Here is a 15,297-nt window from a genome sequence, read left to right on the forward strand (position 1 = left end):
TGAGGATAAAATTCATGTAAAGGCATAGAAAACATGATGTTAGAGGAGTCTGTAGGAATATGGTCATGAAGTCTCCTCTATGCCACATATGGAGTTCTTTGAAGGGGCTGAGGAGCCATTTCCAGATTTCAATTAGGTAAGTGATAAGGCTTACATTATACAAATAATCCTCAAGTGGCAGGACTGAAGATTTTTTGGAAGGAGGCAAGACTTGAAAATAAGAACAAGAACAAGAAAAATGGTATCTGTGGGATTAAGTTAAAAGCTTCAAGAAGGAAATCCTATGTATCACATAGTGCCCATAGGATTTGACCATTGACCACTAGTAGGCCATTGTTGAGTTAGTTCTGTGCTCCAGAACCTACAAGAATTTCCCAATGACTGTAGGATCAAGTTCAATTTATTCTGCATAGCATTCAAGACCCATCACAATTTAGCCCCCGTCAGCCTTGTCAGATTCTTCTGAGGTCCAAATACAATCTGTCTCCATGACCAGTTGAAAATATGTAATATTTATGGGGTACTTCCTATGTGCCATGCACCCTACTAAAAGCCTTATATGATTTATCAATAGCTTTGATCTTCTCAACAACCCCTCCACGTACATAAAACCTCAATTTTCAGGCAGGGAAAATGAAACTAAACACCTTCCTTGTAGATCCACAGCTTTAACTGGGAGAGCCCAAGTTTGGACTCTAAAGCCCAAGCACTATTAAATATTAAGCTACAATATTTACAAAATACAACTTCATATTGCGTTAGCTATCTCCCTGTACTGCCTTGTCCTCATCTACCTGTGGTCCTCTTCATCAGATAAATCCCAAAGTCCCAACCCCTGAATCACCACTTCCCCAGATTCTTCAACTTTTCCAGGTGCCATTCTCTATATAAACAAATGTCACCAGAAAGAATAACATTATTTTTTGCTTCTGTTGTGTTGAGTCCAGCTTGTGCAATAAAACAATTTTCTTTGCCCATCTTTACAACTGAAATAGGCTCAAAGGGTGGTTGTAGAGACTCTTCATTTCTTACGAGTTTGAACTTACTCTAAAAGAAGGGACCGATATTTTGGTTTTTTGCTGTTAAGCGTTTACATTTCTTTTTTTTTTTTTAAATATATTTTATTGATTTTTTACAGATAGGAAGAGAGAGGAATAGAGGGTTAGAAACATCGATGAGAGAGAATCATCGATCAGCTGCCTCTTGCACACCCCCTACTGGGGATGTGCCCGCAACCAAGGTACATGCCCTTGATTGGAATCAAACCTGGGACCTTTCAGTCCATAGGCAAACGCTCTACCACTGAGCCAAACCGGTTTCGGCAGCTAAACATTTCTTAAAACTTTTTCACACTTTCTTCTTAACCTAAATAGTGGTAAACGTTCATGAACGAAGATATTTACTGAAGTTTCTGAACTTCTAAAAAATTAAAATACTCATGTAAATATCAATAGGGTTAAGTAGCCTAAGATATTTCTTCTCAATAGAATATTAGGCAGTTATTAGAAATGAGATTTGTATAGTGATAAAGATGCTAAAGATACTATGTACCCATAGTGTAATTCCATTATATTTAAAAAAAAAACAAAAAACGTATTAATGTCAATTTATAAAAGTGTGGTTTTTTGTTTTTGTTTTTTTGTATTGTGGTGTTAGAATTATGAATAATGTTAGAGCTTCTTTCTACTTTTCTATATTTTTCAGATATTTATTCATTCCTCTTTTCTCCCTCTTACCCTCTCCCTTCCTCTCTCTGTCCCTGCTTCCCTCTGTTTTTCCCTCTCTTACTTCCTTCCTATTTACTGAGCACCTATTCTACATTAGGGCCTCTTTCTGGCCCTGGAAAGCCATAGTAAACAAAATATACACCAATTCCAAATTTGATTTTGTGGAGGGTTGAGGAATGGATTGGATAGGGGATAAGTAGAAGATGTAGAACAAGTAAGGGGCATTGGTACCAAATTCAGGTCAAAGATGGTGGAAGCATGAACTACACCAGTTGCTCTGCCCTGTTTCTTCTCACATAAGCTCTTTCTGGGTAATTTCATCTTCCTGTGTTTCATTCAGGCCTCTGCTCAAATGTAACTTCTTAGAAAAGAGTTCTAACTCCTTTACTCTCTTACCTTGCCCTGCCCCCCCCCCCTTTTATTGTTAAGTGTTATATATGCCTCCTTCCTCCCCTCTCCGTTGACCCTCCCCCTGGCCACTCCCACCCCTGAGGGCAAGCTCCTCAGCCCCAGTGTCTGAGTCCATTGGTTATGCTAATTACATGCATACAAGTCCTTTGGTTGATCTCTAACCCCCACTCCCCAGCCTTCTCTCTGAGGTTAGACAGTCTGTTCAGTGCTATCTTGTCTCTGGATCTATTTTTGTTCATCAGTTTATGTTAATCATTATATTCCACATATGGGTGAGATCATGTGATATTTATCTTGCTTTTACTGGCTTATTTCGCTTAGCATAATGCTCTCCAGGTCCATCCATGTTGTTGCAAATGGTAAGAGTTCCTTCATTTTTACAGCAGCATAGTATTCCATTGTGTACCACAGTTTTCTAATCCACTCATCTGCTGATGGGCACTTAGGCTGTTTCCAAATCTTAGCTATGGTAAATTGTGCTGCTATGAACATAGGGTGCATATACCCTTTCTGATTGGTGCTTCTGGTTTCTTGGGATATAGTCCTTTTTTAAATAGTACTTTCCCTGCCTGGCTCCATACAATGAACTGATATATTATTGGTCCATGTGTTTATACATGTCTTTCTTCCCTAGTGTGTAAGCATGAGATAGAGGGCTTTGCTTTGTTCATGTTGTGTTCCTATTATTTAGAAATGTATCCATCTGGGACACAGGAAAGGTTTAATAAATATTACCTGAATGATTAAACAATTGATTACTGAATCTATTTCTTCAGGTTTGACACCTGATTTGTAGTTCCAGATTTGAAGTTCCCATGCCAACTAACCCTTTAAAATGAATCCTGAGTGTACGTTGAATTCAGATGTTCAAGCTTCTTATGATCAGCCTCCTTCCCCAACCAGATTTGCTTCTTGTGAAATCCTCTCCATTAAGGTCATTTCTTGGTCTCTCAAGTCTTCAACTGAACACCTATGTTTTGTTTTGTTTTTGTCCCTAAGAGTGATGGGAAATCTAGGGCCTCATTCATATCCAAGGAGAGTGAATAAGGAAGCAAGTAGATTTGGGGATTGTCTAAGGAGTTAAGTGTGAAAGATTTCTCCTGGGGTAGGTATGCTGTGACGCTATAGCAAGGAGTGACAGCTCATATTCTTTCCACTTGTTGATATTCAAATGCATTTGTTTGTGCAGTCTTGTCTGATTAAAGAAGAAAATGTTTGTTCATGAGGTTTTCTGGCCTAATATTTTTGTTTAAATAGCATATTCTTTTATTGATTTAATGTGATTATTTGTTCTAAGTAGGAAAGACCTGCATGACTTAAAGCATTCTTCCTTTTAAATATGTTTAGAAGAAAGGGATGAACACTGTAGGGCAGTCGTTTTCAACCTTTCTAATGCTGCAACCCTTTAATACTGTTCCTCATGTTGTGGTGATCCCCAACCATAAAATTATTTTCGTTGCTACTTCATAACTGTAATTTTGCTACTGTTATGAATCATAATGTAAATATCTGTGTTTTCTGATGGTCTTAGGCGACCCTACTAGCAGTTCTCAACCTGTCATGTCCCACAGGTTGAGAACCACTGCTGTAGAGTCTAAGACCATTGGAAAATACACATATTTACATTATGATCCATAACAGTAGCAAAATTACAGCTATGAAGTAGCAACAAACATAATTTCATGGCTGGGGGTCACCACAACATGAGGAACTGTATTAAAGGGTCACAGCATTAGAAAGGTTGAGAACCACTGCTGTAGGGGCATTCTGTATATTTATTACCGATAATGCGTTCTGAGTAATATTTTTTGTGGAGGTGGGGGAGAAGAGGGAATTGAAAAACAGTAGTAATTAATACCATTTTGGGGTAAACATTAAAATGTAATTCTATTTAAGATATAATCAAAACAAGAAGCACACAAATTTACTTGTTCACAACACAGCCTTTGAATTGTTTTAATAGATGTTGCCATTATTTTTGGCAATGTGTGTCATTCATACCTATGAGAAATAAGCCAGAGGAAAGGACATTTTCTGAAACTTCATCAAACCACATACACTTCTAAATTACAAGGCAATATTAGTTACTCCGGGGTGATCCATAAACTCTAAGGCTCAAGTTTCTGATTTCAAAGAGCAGGTGTGATAGAAAAATTTAGGGTACTGACAGTATAATATTGCTAAAATAAATCACATATGTATATTTTTACACGTCATAGGATATGTTTATGTTTATTCTCATCTATTACTTTCCTTCAGGCATTCCTTTCTTCAGCAAACTGAGTCATTGATCCTACTTTTGTGTCTTAAATACTAACAGGAAATGAAACCATGGAAGACTCTATTTTATTAATATATTGTTATTGTTTTCGGAGAGGAAGGGATTTGGAGAGATAGAAACATAATAAGAGAGAATCATTGATCAGCTGCCTCCTGCATGCCCCTTACTGCGGCTGGAGCCTGCGACGCGGGCATGCGCCCTGGACCTGAATCAAACCCGGGCTCTGTGTGCTGAGCCAGCCCGGCTGGGGCCACTGCAGACATTAGTGTTCTGCAGTCACAGCGCTCCCCTCCTTACTTCTTGTTCCGGACGCCTCCGGAGATTAAACGTCGTCAGCATTGGAGGAGAGCAGGCACCAAGTTCTGCCTTTCATAAAACTGTTAAACTCGTCAGGGAAAAACATCTCTAAGTGCCCAGACCCACGTTCGGGGCGCTGCTGGGGCAGGGCGGGCGGGCCGGGCGGGGCGCTGCGGGCCGGGCGGGGCGGGGCGGGGCGGGGCGGGGGCTCGGCTAACGGTCCTGCGGGCGGGCGCGTGCCCGCGGCTCCTCCGCGGCCTGAGCCCCGGGAGCGCGCGCCCCTCCTGCGCTCCGCCCGCGGGGCCGCGGCTCCTCGGTGCTTCCCCCGCGGCTCCGGCGGCCGCCCGGGCTCTGCGGCGGGGCGCCCGGCTGCGGATGAGGATCCGGCCTTCCGGGCCTCTGGGCGCCGCGGGGCCGGCGGGGACCGGGCTCCGGGCACCGGGGCGGGCGCGGGCCCGCGGGGGCGCGGACGATGGGGGACAGGTAACCCCGCCGCGGGGGCGCGGGCCGCCCCGGGGAGAGGGCGGGCGGCTGGGCGGGCGCGGGCCCACGTGGACCCCACTGAGCCGCTTTGCCTCCGCCAGGTGGCTGCGGGTGACCGTGCTCCCCGGCTGCGCCGGCTGCCGGACCCTGGCCGCGCCGGAGGCCTGGACGGTGCGCGACCTCAAGGACAGCATCGCGGCGGAGACCGGCTTCCCGGCGCCGGAGCAGCGGCTGTGGCTCGGGGACCGCGAGGTAGGCCGCCCCCCGCCCCCTCGGGAGGGCGCTGTTTAGGGGCACAGGCTTCCGCGGGTCCGTATGACCCCGGCGGGTCTGTTCTCTCGTCCTGGAAGACAGGAAGCGGTCCCCCTGCAAAGACTGCTTTGCAAATAACTGAGCAAAATGACACGGGTGTGTTCCTCTCACGGTGACTTTTATGGATTTACCATTTCAACTTGGCAGTCCCCCTCCTCCATTTTGTCTGAATCTTCACTTCCTGAAATTAAGATACTTATTTAAAAAAATGTTTTTTATTGATTTTAGAGGGGGAGGGAAAAGGGAAAGAGAGAGAGAGACAGAAACATCAGTGATAAGAGAATCATTGATTGGCCGCCTCCTGCACGCCCCGCAATGGGGGCTCAGCCTGCAGCCTGGGCCTGTGCCCTGACTGGAATCAAACCTAAACCTCCTGGTTCTTAGTTCCAGGCTTAACCACTGAGCACACTGGCTGGCCAAGATACTTTTTTTGATGGGCATTATAACCAGAGGATTTTTGTTGTTTCTGTGTTTAGAGACATCATCATTGAAGTAACTTAATCATTACTTATTTTTTTCTGTTACACATTCAACATTGGTAAATATCTTAACCTTTTTATGGCTTAGAAGTTTCCCCCCAGTTTTGAATCACAGAAAATTACACTGAAAGGATCTTCAGACATACTTTCATGTAGAAGCTATTAGTTTGAGGAGTACTTTTTTTAAAAAATATATATTTTATTGATTTTTGTACAGAGGAAGGGAGAGAGAGAGTTAGAAACATCAATGAGAGAGAGTCATCGATCAGCTGCCTCTTGCACACCCCCTACTGGGGATATGCCCGCAACCACGGTACATGTCCTTGACCGGAATCGAACCCCGGGGCCCTTCAGTCCCCAAGCCGATGCTCTATCCATTGAGCCAAACCGGTCCCAGCTTGAGGAGTACTTTTATATTAAAACTTCTAAGGTATAAATGAATGGTTTAGCAGATCAAAACTATGGAAAATAGGAGTATTTCATATTGTTAAATATATCCTTTAAGGTTGGTGAAACTAAGGGAAGAGTTACATGGAGACATATTGCTGAAAATTAACATTTATTTATGCTAATAAGTATCTTCACTTTTTTTTTTTCTATGATAAAAAAAACCTCCACATCATTTTCAGGATTTAAAGGAGATGATAAAGAGTTGAACAAATATGCAGGGAATACTTAAGCCTACAGAATGCCATTTTTAGTATTAGATTTCCTTATATTCCAATATAATAAAAGCACAATATGCAAATTGACCAAATGGTGGAACAATCGGTTTGGGGGTGGGGGTGCTGGCGAGCAGGTGGTGCCAGGCCAATCAAAGCACATGCCAGCAGGCAGAGGGAGGGGACAGCGAACAGGGGGCAGTGGCAGAGGGGTGATCGGGGCGGGGCAGGGCTGGCTACTCAGTGGCTGGCACTGTCCCCTGATTGGCCTATCTGGTTGCCTCTCACAGAGGGAGGCCAGACTGTGGCTTGGGCTCTCTCTCCATGGGGAGTGGGCCTAAGCTCTCAGTGGTACATACTGTGAGAGGATGCAGGCTGGGCTGAGGGTGCATGAATTTTCCTGCACCAGGCCTCTAGTCCTATATAATAAAAGCCTAATATGCAAATCAACCAAACAGCGGAATGACTGGTGGAACGACCAGTTGCCATGATGTGCACTGACCATCAGGGTGCAGATGTTCAACACAGGAGCTGCCCCCAGCCTGCAGGCTCCAGGCCATCCAAGGTGGGTGCGAGCAGGGCCCCCCAATCACACCACCAATCACCCCACAAATCGTCCCTAATCACCTGCCAGACCTAAGACCCTACCCATGCATGAATTTCATGCACTGGGCCTCTAGTCTAGTATAAATATTGGGGAAGTACTTGGTACCTGTGATTTTAATTCCTCAATGTAATCTTGACCTTCTGTGTACCTGGGGCCAGTCACTGGTCACATGTCCACGTAGACCCAGATTTCCTGTTAGCCTGTTCTTATGTTGCTCCATGGATCAGCCCTCTTTTCCAGTTCCCCAAGGTCTTAGTTGGTATACAGACAGTGACTTTGGATGGAATTGAGGAGCAAAGCTCATCATTCTCACTTCTTTTTCTGTGCCTACTCCTATCTTTTAACCATTCCATGTATATTCTGCTGGTTCTATACCCACTTCTTTGGTTACTCCTCTGGTTCTGCTTTGCCCATTTGTCCCCTAGATGTGGTTATACCCAAAGGCTCGGTTGTGGCTCAGACTTGCCATTGGAAATGTATTTGGAGGTGTCTGCAAAGTATTGGTATGGGATGGTAAACATTTCAGTGATGTGTAGAGGTTTCAGATTGAGTAGTGATTGGTGGAGAGGGTCCAATTAGGAAACTTATGCTAATAATGAGGTAGTGAGGTTCTAGACCAGTGATTGTCAAACTGCAGCTCAAGAGCCGCGGTTTGCCGCTCTGTTGACTAATGGGTTTGCTGACCACTGCCTTAGGGAAAAACACTTAAAAAAACATTTTAATAATGTACTAATGTCTTTAATCTGAAGTCAAAACTTGCCTTATGCAGTGGTTGGCAAACTCAGTCAACAGAGGGGCAAACCGTGGCTCACGAGCTGCAGTTTGCCAACCACTGTTCTAGACTATGATTGTACTGGTTACACTGAAAGAAAAGGTTGTATAGGAAAATTTTAAAAATATAAAATTATGGCAGTTTGGTACAAAATTGGGGGGGTGGGGGTCGCGAGCAGTGTGGGGAGGAGGTGTGATGTAGAATAAGGCAGAAGGATTTGCCAAGGATGTTCAGAAGCTTTGAGTGAGATCAGGAAAATATTGGTTCGGTTAGCAGACATAAACAGGTACAGAAGATACCTAATTTTGGAGGAAAGGCGGTAACCAGTTTGCTTTTGTATACAGTTCAGCTGATGGCAGGACATAAACGAGACATCTAGGTAAAAGCAAAAACACGTAGGTGATATAGATAGATCCTACTGTCAGTGGGTTACAGGGGCAAATTAATTACCATGTTAGAATCTGCTTTCCTGTTTCTACTGGGAATGGGATAAATGAATTCTAACCAATTCTACGATCTCTGCTACATAAGAGTCTAACTAGAGTATATTCAACAGGCAGATGTAAGTCTGAAGCTCAAGGGATAGATGTCAGGGCTAGAGGTACAATTTTGGGAGGTAACTTTTTCAGCATATTTCTTTTTCTGTACTTTATAAATACATTGGGAATATTATTAACATTTATTGAGCTACTGACTGTGTTCCACACACCGTTCTAGATATTTTGTATGTATATCATCTCACTTACTACTGAAAACAAGCTCATGAGTTCATTATTACTACTCCATTTTGTAGACTAGTAAAGCCAAGATTCAGAGAGAAGTATCATACTAGGACTGGAACCCATGTCTGTCTGATTCCAAAGTCTGGACTTTTTACTCTGCCACACCACAGAGAATCTGTCAGGGTGTCGATAAATTTAAAAAAAGCTAAATGTGAAGTTCTTTAAAACAGAGAGAGCTTAAACCATTAAAATGAACTTGAAAGTCAAGGATGGAGTTCCCCCCGAAAACAAGCAGAGGGCACAATTCTCTTGTGATTCAGAGGTGATAGGCTTGTGACCTTTACCAAAATGATGAACTTAGTAAGGCTAACATGTGCCATTAAAGGGCACCTTTATAAAAGTACATCTTTCACAGAGGTGGTTTTACAATATTTTCCTTTTTAATTTAATGCTGTTTATAACCTTTTAGATTTGAATTATTGACAAGAATTCTAAATATTTTAGGGTAGGCAGAAAACAAAAGCTGTTGACAACTCCTTGTCACCCACTTCGGTTGGTATTGGACATAGTTAGCAGTAGGTACTTATGCCTTAGTCTTTCTGGGTCACCTAGCATCCTCTGTTTACTTGTTTCTTTTGCTTTTCCTGGCCTGGAAGCGGCGTTTCTAACTTCTCTACCTCCTGTCCCAGGCAGAAACTGAAGCTATTTGTTATAGCTGTGCATCTTTCTGGTTCGTTTTCCTGATCCATACCAAATGTGTTTGCGTCTCAAGCCAGGTTTGAAGGATCACTTCACTTTCTTCTCTTTTGATCAAAAATGTCCTCCTCCCTGTCAGCTTTTAAATCTGGAAAACCTCCTCGTGTCCTTGACGACTGAACAAAGGAAGAAGTGTTGGGAGATCCAGATTACAATTAAAATTGTATTGTTTGCTTAATAATTTGAAATTAGTTTCATAGTAAGTGAAAATGAGAGACTCGGAGATTTTTAAGGGAGGCTGAAATCCAGATGTTAAAATTATTTTATAATTACTATTTTAAAGACAAATATAAAGACTGAAATGGGCTACTTTTTTGAAATATATTTTTTAAAATTGATTTTAGAGAGGAAGGAAGACAGAGAGAGATAGAGGAAATCATTAATTGGCTGCCTCCTGTACACCCCACCTTGGGACTCGAGCCCACAATCTGGGCATGTGCCCCTGAATGGGAATCAAACCATGACCTCTTGGTTCAGAGATCAGTGCTTAATGATTGAGCCATACTGGCCAGGCTGAAATGGACTACTACTGAGCTTTTATTGCCTCTGGAGGTGAATAGGACCAATGTTGTTTGGTTGGAGCAATTAAGGTCCAAAAAAGAATGAGGCCGGAGCAAAATCCTCAAATCTTGGCACGCTCTGAAGGAGAAAGCAGATTGCACTGCTCAAGTTATCTGCACTGCTTGCTTTCTCTTTGGGAGAATCACTACCTTGTAAATAAGTCACTGATAACATCTGCCAAAAGCATTCATTGTCAAACTCACATAGCCAGTTACATCTGGTTTTATTAATGTGGTGCTAATCTGTGTCTTCTTCCTCTTCAAGTTCCCTTTAAGACCTGGAAGCTTTTTCATGCATTATGGATCTCCTTCCTCCCTCTCTAACCCCTCCCTCGCTCCCTCCCTCCTTCCCTTTCTCCCTCCCTTCCTCCCTTCCTCTCTCCCTCCCTCCCTCCTTCCCTCCCTCCCTCCCTCCCTTCTTCCCTCCCTCCTTCCCTTTCTTCTTTGCCTTCCCTCTTGCTTTTCTTCCTTTAAATGTACCTTGGCCATACTGAATTGAACTAGTAATCCTTGGCTCATACATGGCTCTCTTTTAATAGGTATTTAATTAACTAATAATAGAATGAATAATGACATCACCCAACTGGAGAACTAGAACACTGTTGATAGTTTATATTTACCTTTATGCTTATCCCCAGCCTATATACATGTGTCTCTTCCCTTACCCACACACATATATATACACACTAGAGGCCCAGTGCATGTGAATTCATGCACTAGTGGGGTCTGGCCACCTGCCCCGATCAGGGCCAAGATCAGGCCAGGCTGGCTGGGGGAGTGGCCATAGCTGGTTGGCTAGCCGGCCTCACCCCCTGGTTGAACTCCTGGTTGAGGGGACAACTTGCATATTAGCCTTTTATTATATAGGATGTTTATGTATATATGTGTATGTATGTGTCTATGTGTAACCTAAATATATAACGTAGGTAATATACTGTTTATTTTTAGTTACTTATGAACTTTATAAGTATATTATTCTATATGTAGAAACCTGGAATTAACTTTTTACTCTGAATATTATATTATGAATATTCACCCAAATTTATGTACAGTTTTCTTAGTTCATTTTTTATTGTTGTGTAATATTTCATTGTATCAATATGCCATAAAATTTGGATAGCTTCTAAATTTTTATTTTAAAACAATACTGCTATAATTATTCTTATCCATATTTCCTGTTCAAGGAGTTTTTACAGGCTTGCTTTAAGATTCAGTGGGGATATGTACAGAAAGTGCTTCATAAACTGGGAACTGTAACACATTCAGATTTGTATGTTAGAGATGGGGACTAGAATAAAGATGATGTACGGAAAGTAAGAAGACCATATGGGATTGTTATGCAAATTTGAGATGCGGAGGGTCTGAACAATTGGACGTAGAGAACAAGTTAGCTATGAGAAAAGCTGGGGACGGACATGCTGGTACCCAGAAAGTAAGTAATTTGACTGTGGTTTGGTGAGAGAGAGGACTTTTCCCCCAGCTTTCCAATTATAGTGAGTAAAAAAATGAGCAATAAGTGATGGAAGGAAAGCTAGTGATGTCACCTTTTGATAGGTTGAGCTCTAGGGATCCTGGAAGATATCAGTGTGAAATGGCTAGTAATACTGAATTTTTGACAAGGTAAATTGTGTCCTTCACACTTTGTCAAGGAAGTAAAAGGGACAGTGGTGGTTCCTCAGGTGAGCTTTTGAGGAATGTTTTGCAGACTGCTGACCTGTAAGGAGTCATTCCATAGCAACACTTAAGAGTGGACCGGCAGGGACAAGGTTTATCTGGCTTTGGATTATTTACTTTATTTTCCAAAAAAGGCTCTGTTACACTGCTCCTGTGGCTTATAATCACACATATTGAACCTTACCCTTATGAGAATCAGAACAAACACCAAAAGGAAAATAAACATCAAGGTGTTTTTTAGGAAAGCCAATTTCAGGAAAATTGTAGACCAAAGCAGCTTCAGAAGTTGGAGTTCTTATTTACCCCTTCCTTTTACACCATACCTTTATTGTAGTAACATCTGTAGCAGTGTTTTCCAAAGTATATTTCTGGAAACAATATCCTAGAAAATAAATGAAAAAGAAACCAATGCTAAATTTGTGAAATACTGCTTAGTGTAATCCTTTCTAAGAAAGTTACAATATATATTAACATGCTAAATGCCCTAAACCCCAAATTATTCCAATTAATTTAAAACATTTTTTTTTTGTCCTCTACTATCTGTTGACATCTCATAGAGCTGTGCTCTGAGCAACTTTGGAACTGCTAATTAAAAGAATGACTTTGTTTATGATTCTCATTATTATATAACATTTAAATTATTTTAAAAGCAGAAATATGTGCATCTTTATCTATCTTTGAAATTTTTAAATAAATTTTTTTACTAAATTTTTATTCTTTGAAACATTCACTTCTCCAGAGCAACTTAGTTCCTATAAGAACAGTTAACAAGCATTATATCTTAAGTGAAAAAAAATTATGGTAAAGTTTTGAATTTACAGTATTAGGAACTATTCTGCTTTTCATACATTTTATTTTATTTTTTTCAGTTACCTGACTGGATCAAGATTGGAGAACTGACTTCCAAAAATTGTCATCTTTTTGTAAACCTTCAATCAAAAGGCTTAAAAGGGGGAGGTATGACATTGACTTTACCAGGATATTTTGCCCTTTTTGGTTAAAAAAAGATTATGTTTTAAAAGTGAAATGAAAGTATATAACATTGGAATGTGATGAGTGTATATCAGGGCCAGAGGAAAACAAAAGCAAATGGAGCTAGTGAGTCATAAAAATATGTGGGATATTTTAGCCTGTGAAACAGTTGGGGTTTGTCTTAGTGCATAGTTGTACAAACATGATGCAAATAAATTTATAGTGATGATCCTGTTTCTTAAGCACAGATTTTTTTTTTTTTTTACTTACATACAGTTTTTTTTGTTCTGAAAAATTTTGCATCTTAGAAATTGCTTTCCTCCCCCCATTTCTCCCTGTCACCTATCTGAAGGAAACCTGGTCAGCCAATTCTAAGAATCTCTTAGAATTGCTTAAGGGTATTTGACTGGACAGCCATTTAGACAACAATTGTGCTGAATTTCAGAACAATCAGATCATTAGTTGAGATTGAGAATATTAAGAATGTCATTATCAGCACCATTAGCTCTGGCTTATAATTTTGCAGCAAAGCACCATTTATTTCAGTTGTTTTGGAAAACATCAACCTTTCCCCCCATGCTCTTTATTTTTTAATTAATAATATTTTGTGACATTTAGTATATTTTTAACATGTTTTTAAAACTTAATATGTAGCTAAGGAAAAATCTTGAGATTTGATAAAATTGAATCTGCTTTACTTTTTTTTTTTTTTTTTAATCCACACTTGAAAATATGTTTTCATTGATTTCTTTTTATGGGGCAGGGAGAAAGAGGGAGAGAGAAAGAAGCATCAATGTGAGAGAGAAGCATTGATTTGTTGCCTCTGTCAACTGGGGATCGAATGCACAACCTAGGTATGTGCCCTGACCAGAAATCAAACCCACAACCTTTTGGTGTACAGTAGGGGTGTCGAACTCAATCAGAGAAGGGGCCAAAATCTAAAATCCAGCCTAAATCGCGGGCCGAATGGTTTACTGAACAGTCATAAACTGACAATGTCATAAACTGACAGCGGAGTGCAGTGATGACAGCGCGGTGCGGGCCACATTGCAAGGCCTGGCGGGCTGGATTTGGCCCGCGGGCCTTGTGTTTGACACATGTGGTGTACAGGATGATGCTCAATCAACTGAGCCACACCAGCCAGGGCAGAATCTGCTTTACTCTACTGAATCTGTTTACTAGGTAGAGTTTCATAACCAAGAGCTGCAGTAAAACATGATGTTTTTAACTTGTAGAATTTTACTGTCTTGAAACCAAATAACACATTGGTAACAGGCCATGGGATTTTTATTTTAGGTAGATTTGGTCAAACAACTCCACCACTTGTTGATTTTCTCAAGGACATTTTAAGAAGATATCCAGAAGGAGGACAGATTCTTAAGGTAGGGCATGTGTTGTGTGAATTTACTTTGCTAAAAATGAGGGGGAGTAAAATTACTTAGAAGTCTTGTTAGTGTTTATATGTTTTGGAATTTTGTCTAGATTTGAATGGCTATACTTACTACCCTCTGCACCTGCAGTGCATTCATGGAATGGTGTAGGCTGAGAACACAATCTATATAAATACGTGGGGTTTCAGAGCAAAAGGGACCCACTAAGTTGCTGTAATCAAGCAGTGCTACTCTAGGAACACTTTCTGGTAACTGTATATAATTCTATAATGTAATTTTGTGAATTGCATGTGAAACACTGTATAGTGGCATTACAAATCTGCCAACCGACCAACCACACAAGCAAAATAATACAGAATCTACATAAGGGGCCACAGACATGTGCTCATTTGACTCCTGGTTTTAGAGTTTGTTTTTAGGAAGACTAATTATTTCAGTTATTTAAAGATATTTATGATGTATTCTTTTAGTTTGAATACACTCATAAAAAATTAAGTAACCATAAAAGAAAGCAATATGGAAGATATTGCAAAGATTAGATTTTGTGTTTAAACTTAGCAAGAAATCTCCTTAGTTGTAAAAGATCAGTTATTATGCATTTTCCTTCTCATTAATTTATTTAGTGTTTATTACCAATTTTTTAGTCCTCATATTTTCTAGTTTAGATGGTAAAGTTTTAGAAAATAAGGACTAGGTTAATAGTCATACTCAGATAGATGCTGGAAGAGGATTGCTGCACCTTCAGTGATTTTAATAATGACATATATTCTTTCAGAATAGGAATCATGATTCACAGAGTTAATTTGCAAACCATTTTTATATTGACATATTAGGAAAGTGAAAGGAAGAGTTTGTTTATTGGGTTGTAATGGGGGTAGAGAGGCAGAGAACAAATTTAAATTTGAAGGTTTAGTTGATGGTAACAGGAGTCTTATCAATTCAAAAGTGAGTGATAAATCCTTTCAGGAAACAAGGCCACAGGAATGAGTGAGCTCTTTGTTTTTTTTGTGTTGTTTTTTGTTTGTTTGTTTGTTTTTTAATATATTTTTATTTATTTTTTACAGAGAGGAAGGGAGAGGGATAGAGAGTTAGAAATATCTATGAGAGAGAAACATCGATCAGCTGCCTCCTGCACACCCGCTACCAGGGATGCCCACAACCAAGGTTCATGCCCTTGACCAGAATCGAACC

General features: G+C 40.7%; 1 protein-coding gene across 3 annotated transcripts in view; it reads left to right on the forward strand.

The window, feature by feature from the left end:
* Positions 1-4,955: 4,955 nt before the first annotated feature.
* The window catches only part of SACS (sacsin molecular chaperone), a 58,175-nt gene continuing 47,833 nt past the window's right edge, over positions 4,956-15,297 (forward strand). For 2 of the 3 annotated variants that reach the window (XM_084879286.1, XM_084879287.1), the window contains exons 1-4: positions 4,956-5,199; positions 5,301-5,451; positions 12,613-12,700; positions 14,012-14,097. In XM_084879286.1, the coding sequence (XP_084735412.1) occupies positions 5,189-5,199; positions 5,301-5,451; positions 12,613-12,700; positions 14,012-14,097 (336 nt within the window). In that variant the 5' untranslated portion in view covers positions 4,956-5,188. Of the gene's footprint in view, positions 5,200-5,300; positions 5,452-12,612; positions 12,701-14,009; positions 14,098-15,297 lie in introns of those variants that run through there. The other variant, XM_084879288.1, reaches the window with a different exon arrangement.

The sequence above is a fragment of the Pipistrellus hanaki genome, assembly GCF_964339955.1.
Source record: "Pipistrellus hanaki genome assembly, chromosome: 3".
In the NCBI taxonomy this organism is placed as follows: domain Eukaryota; kingdom Metazoa; phylum Chordata; class Mammalia; order Chiroptera; family Vespertilionidae; genus Pipistrellus; species Pipistrellus hanaki.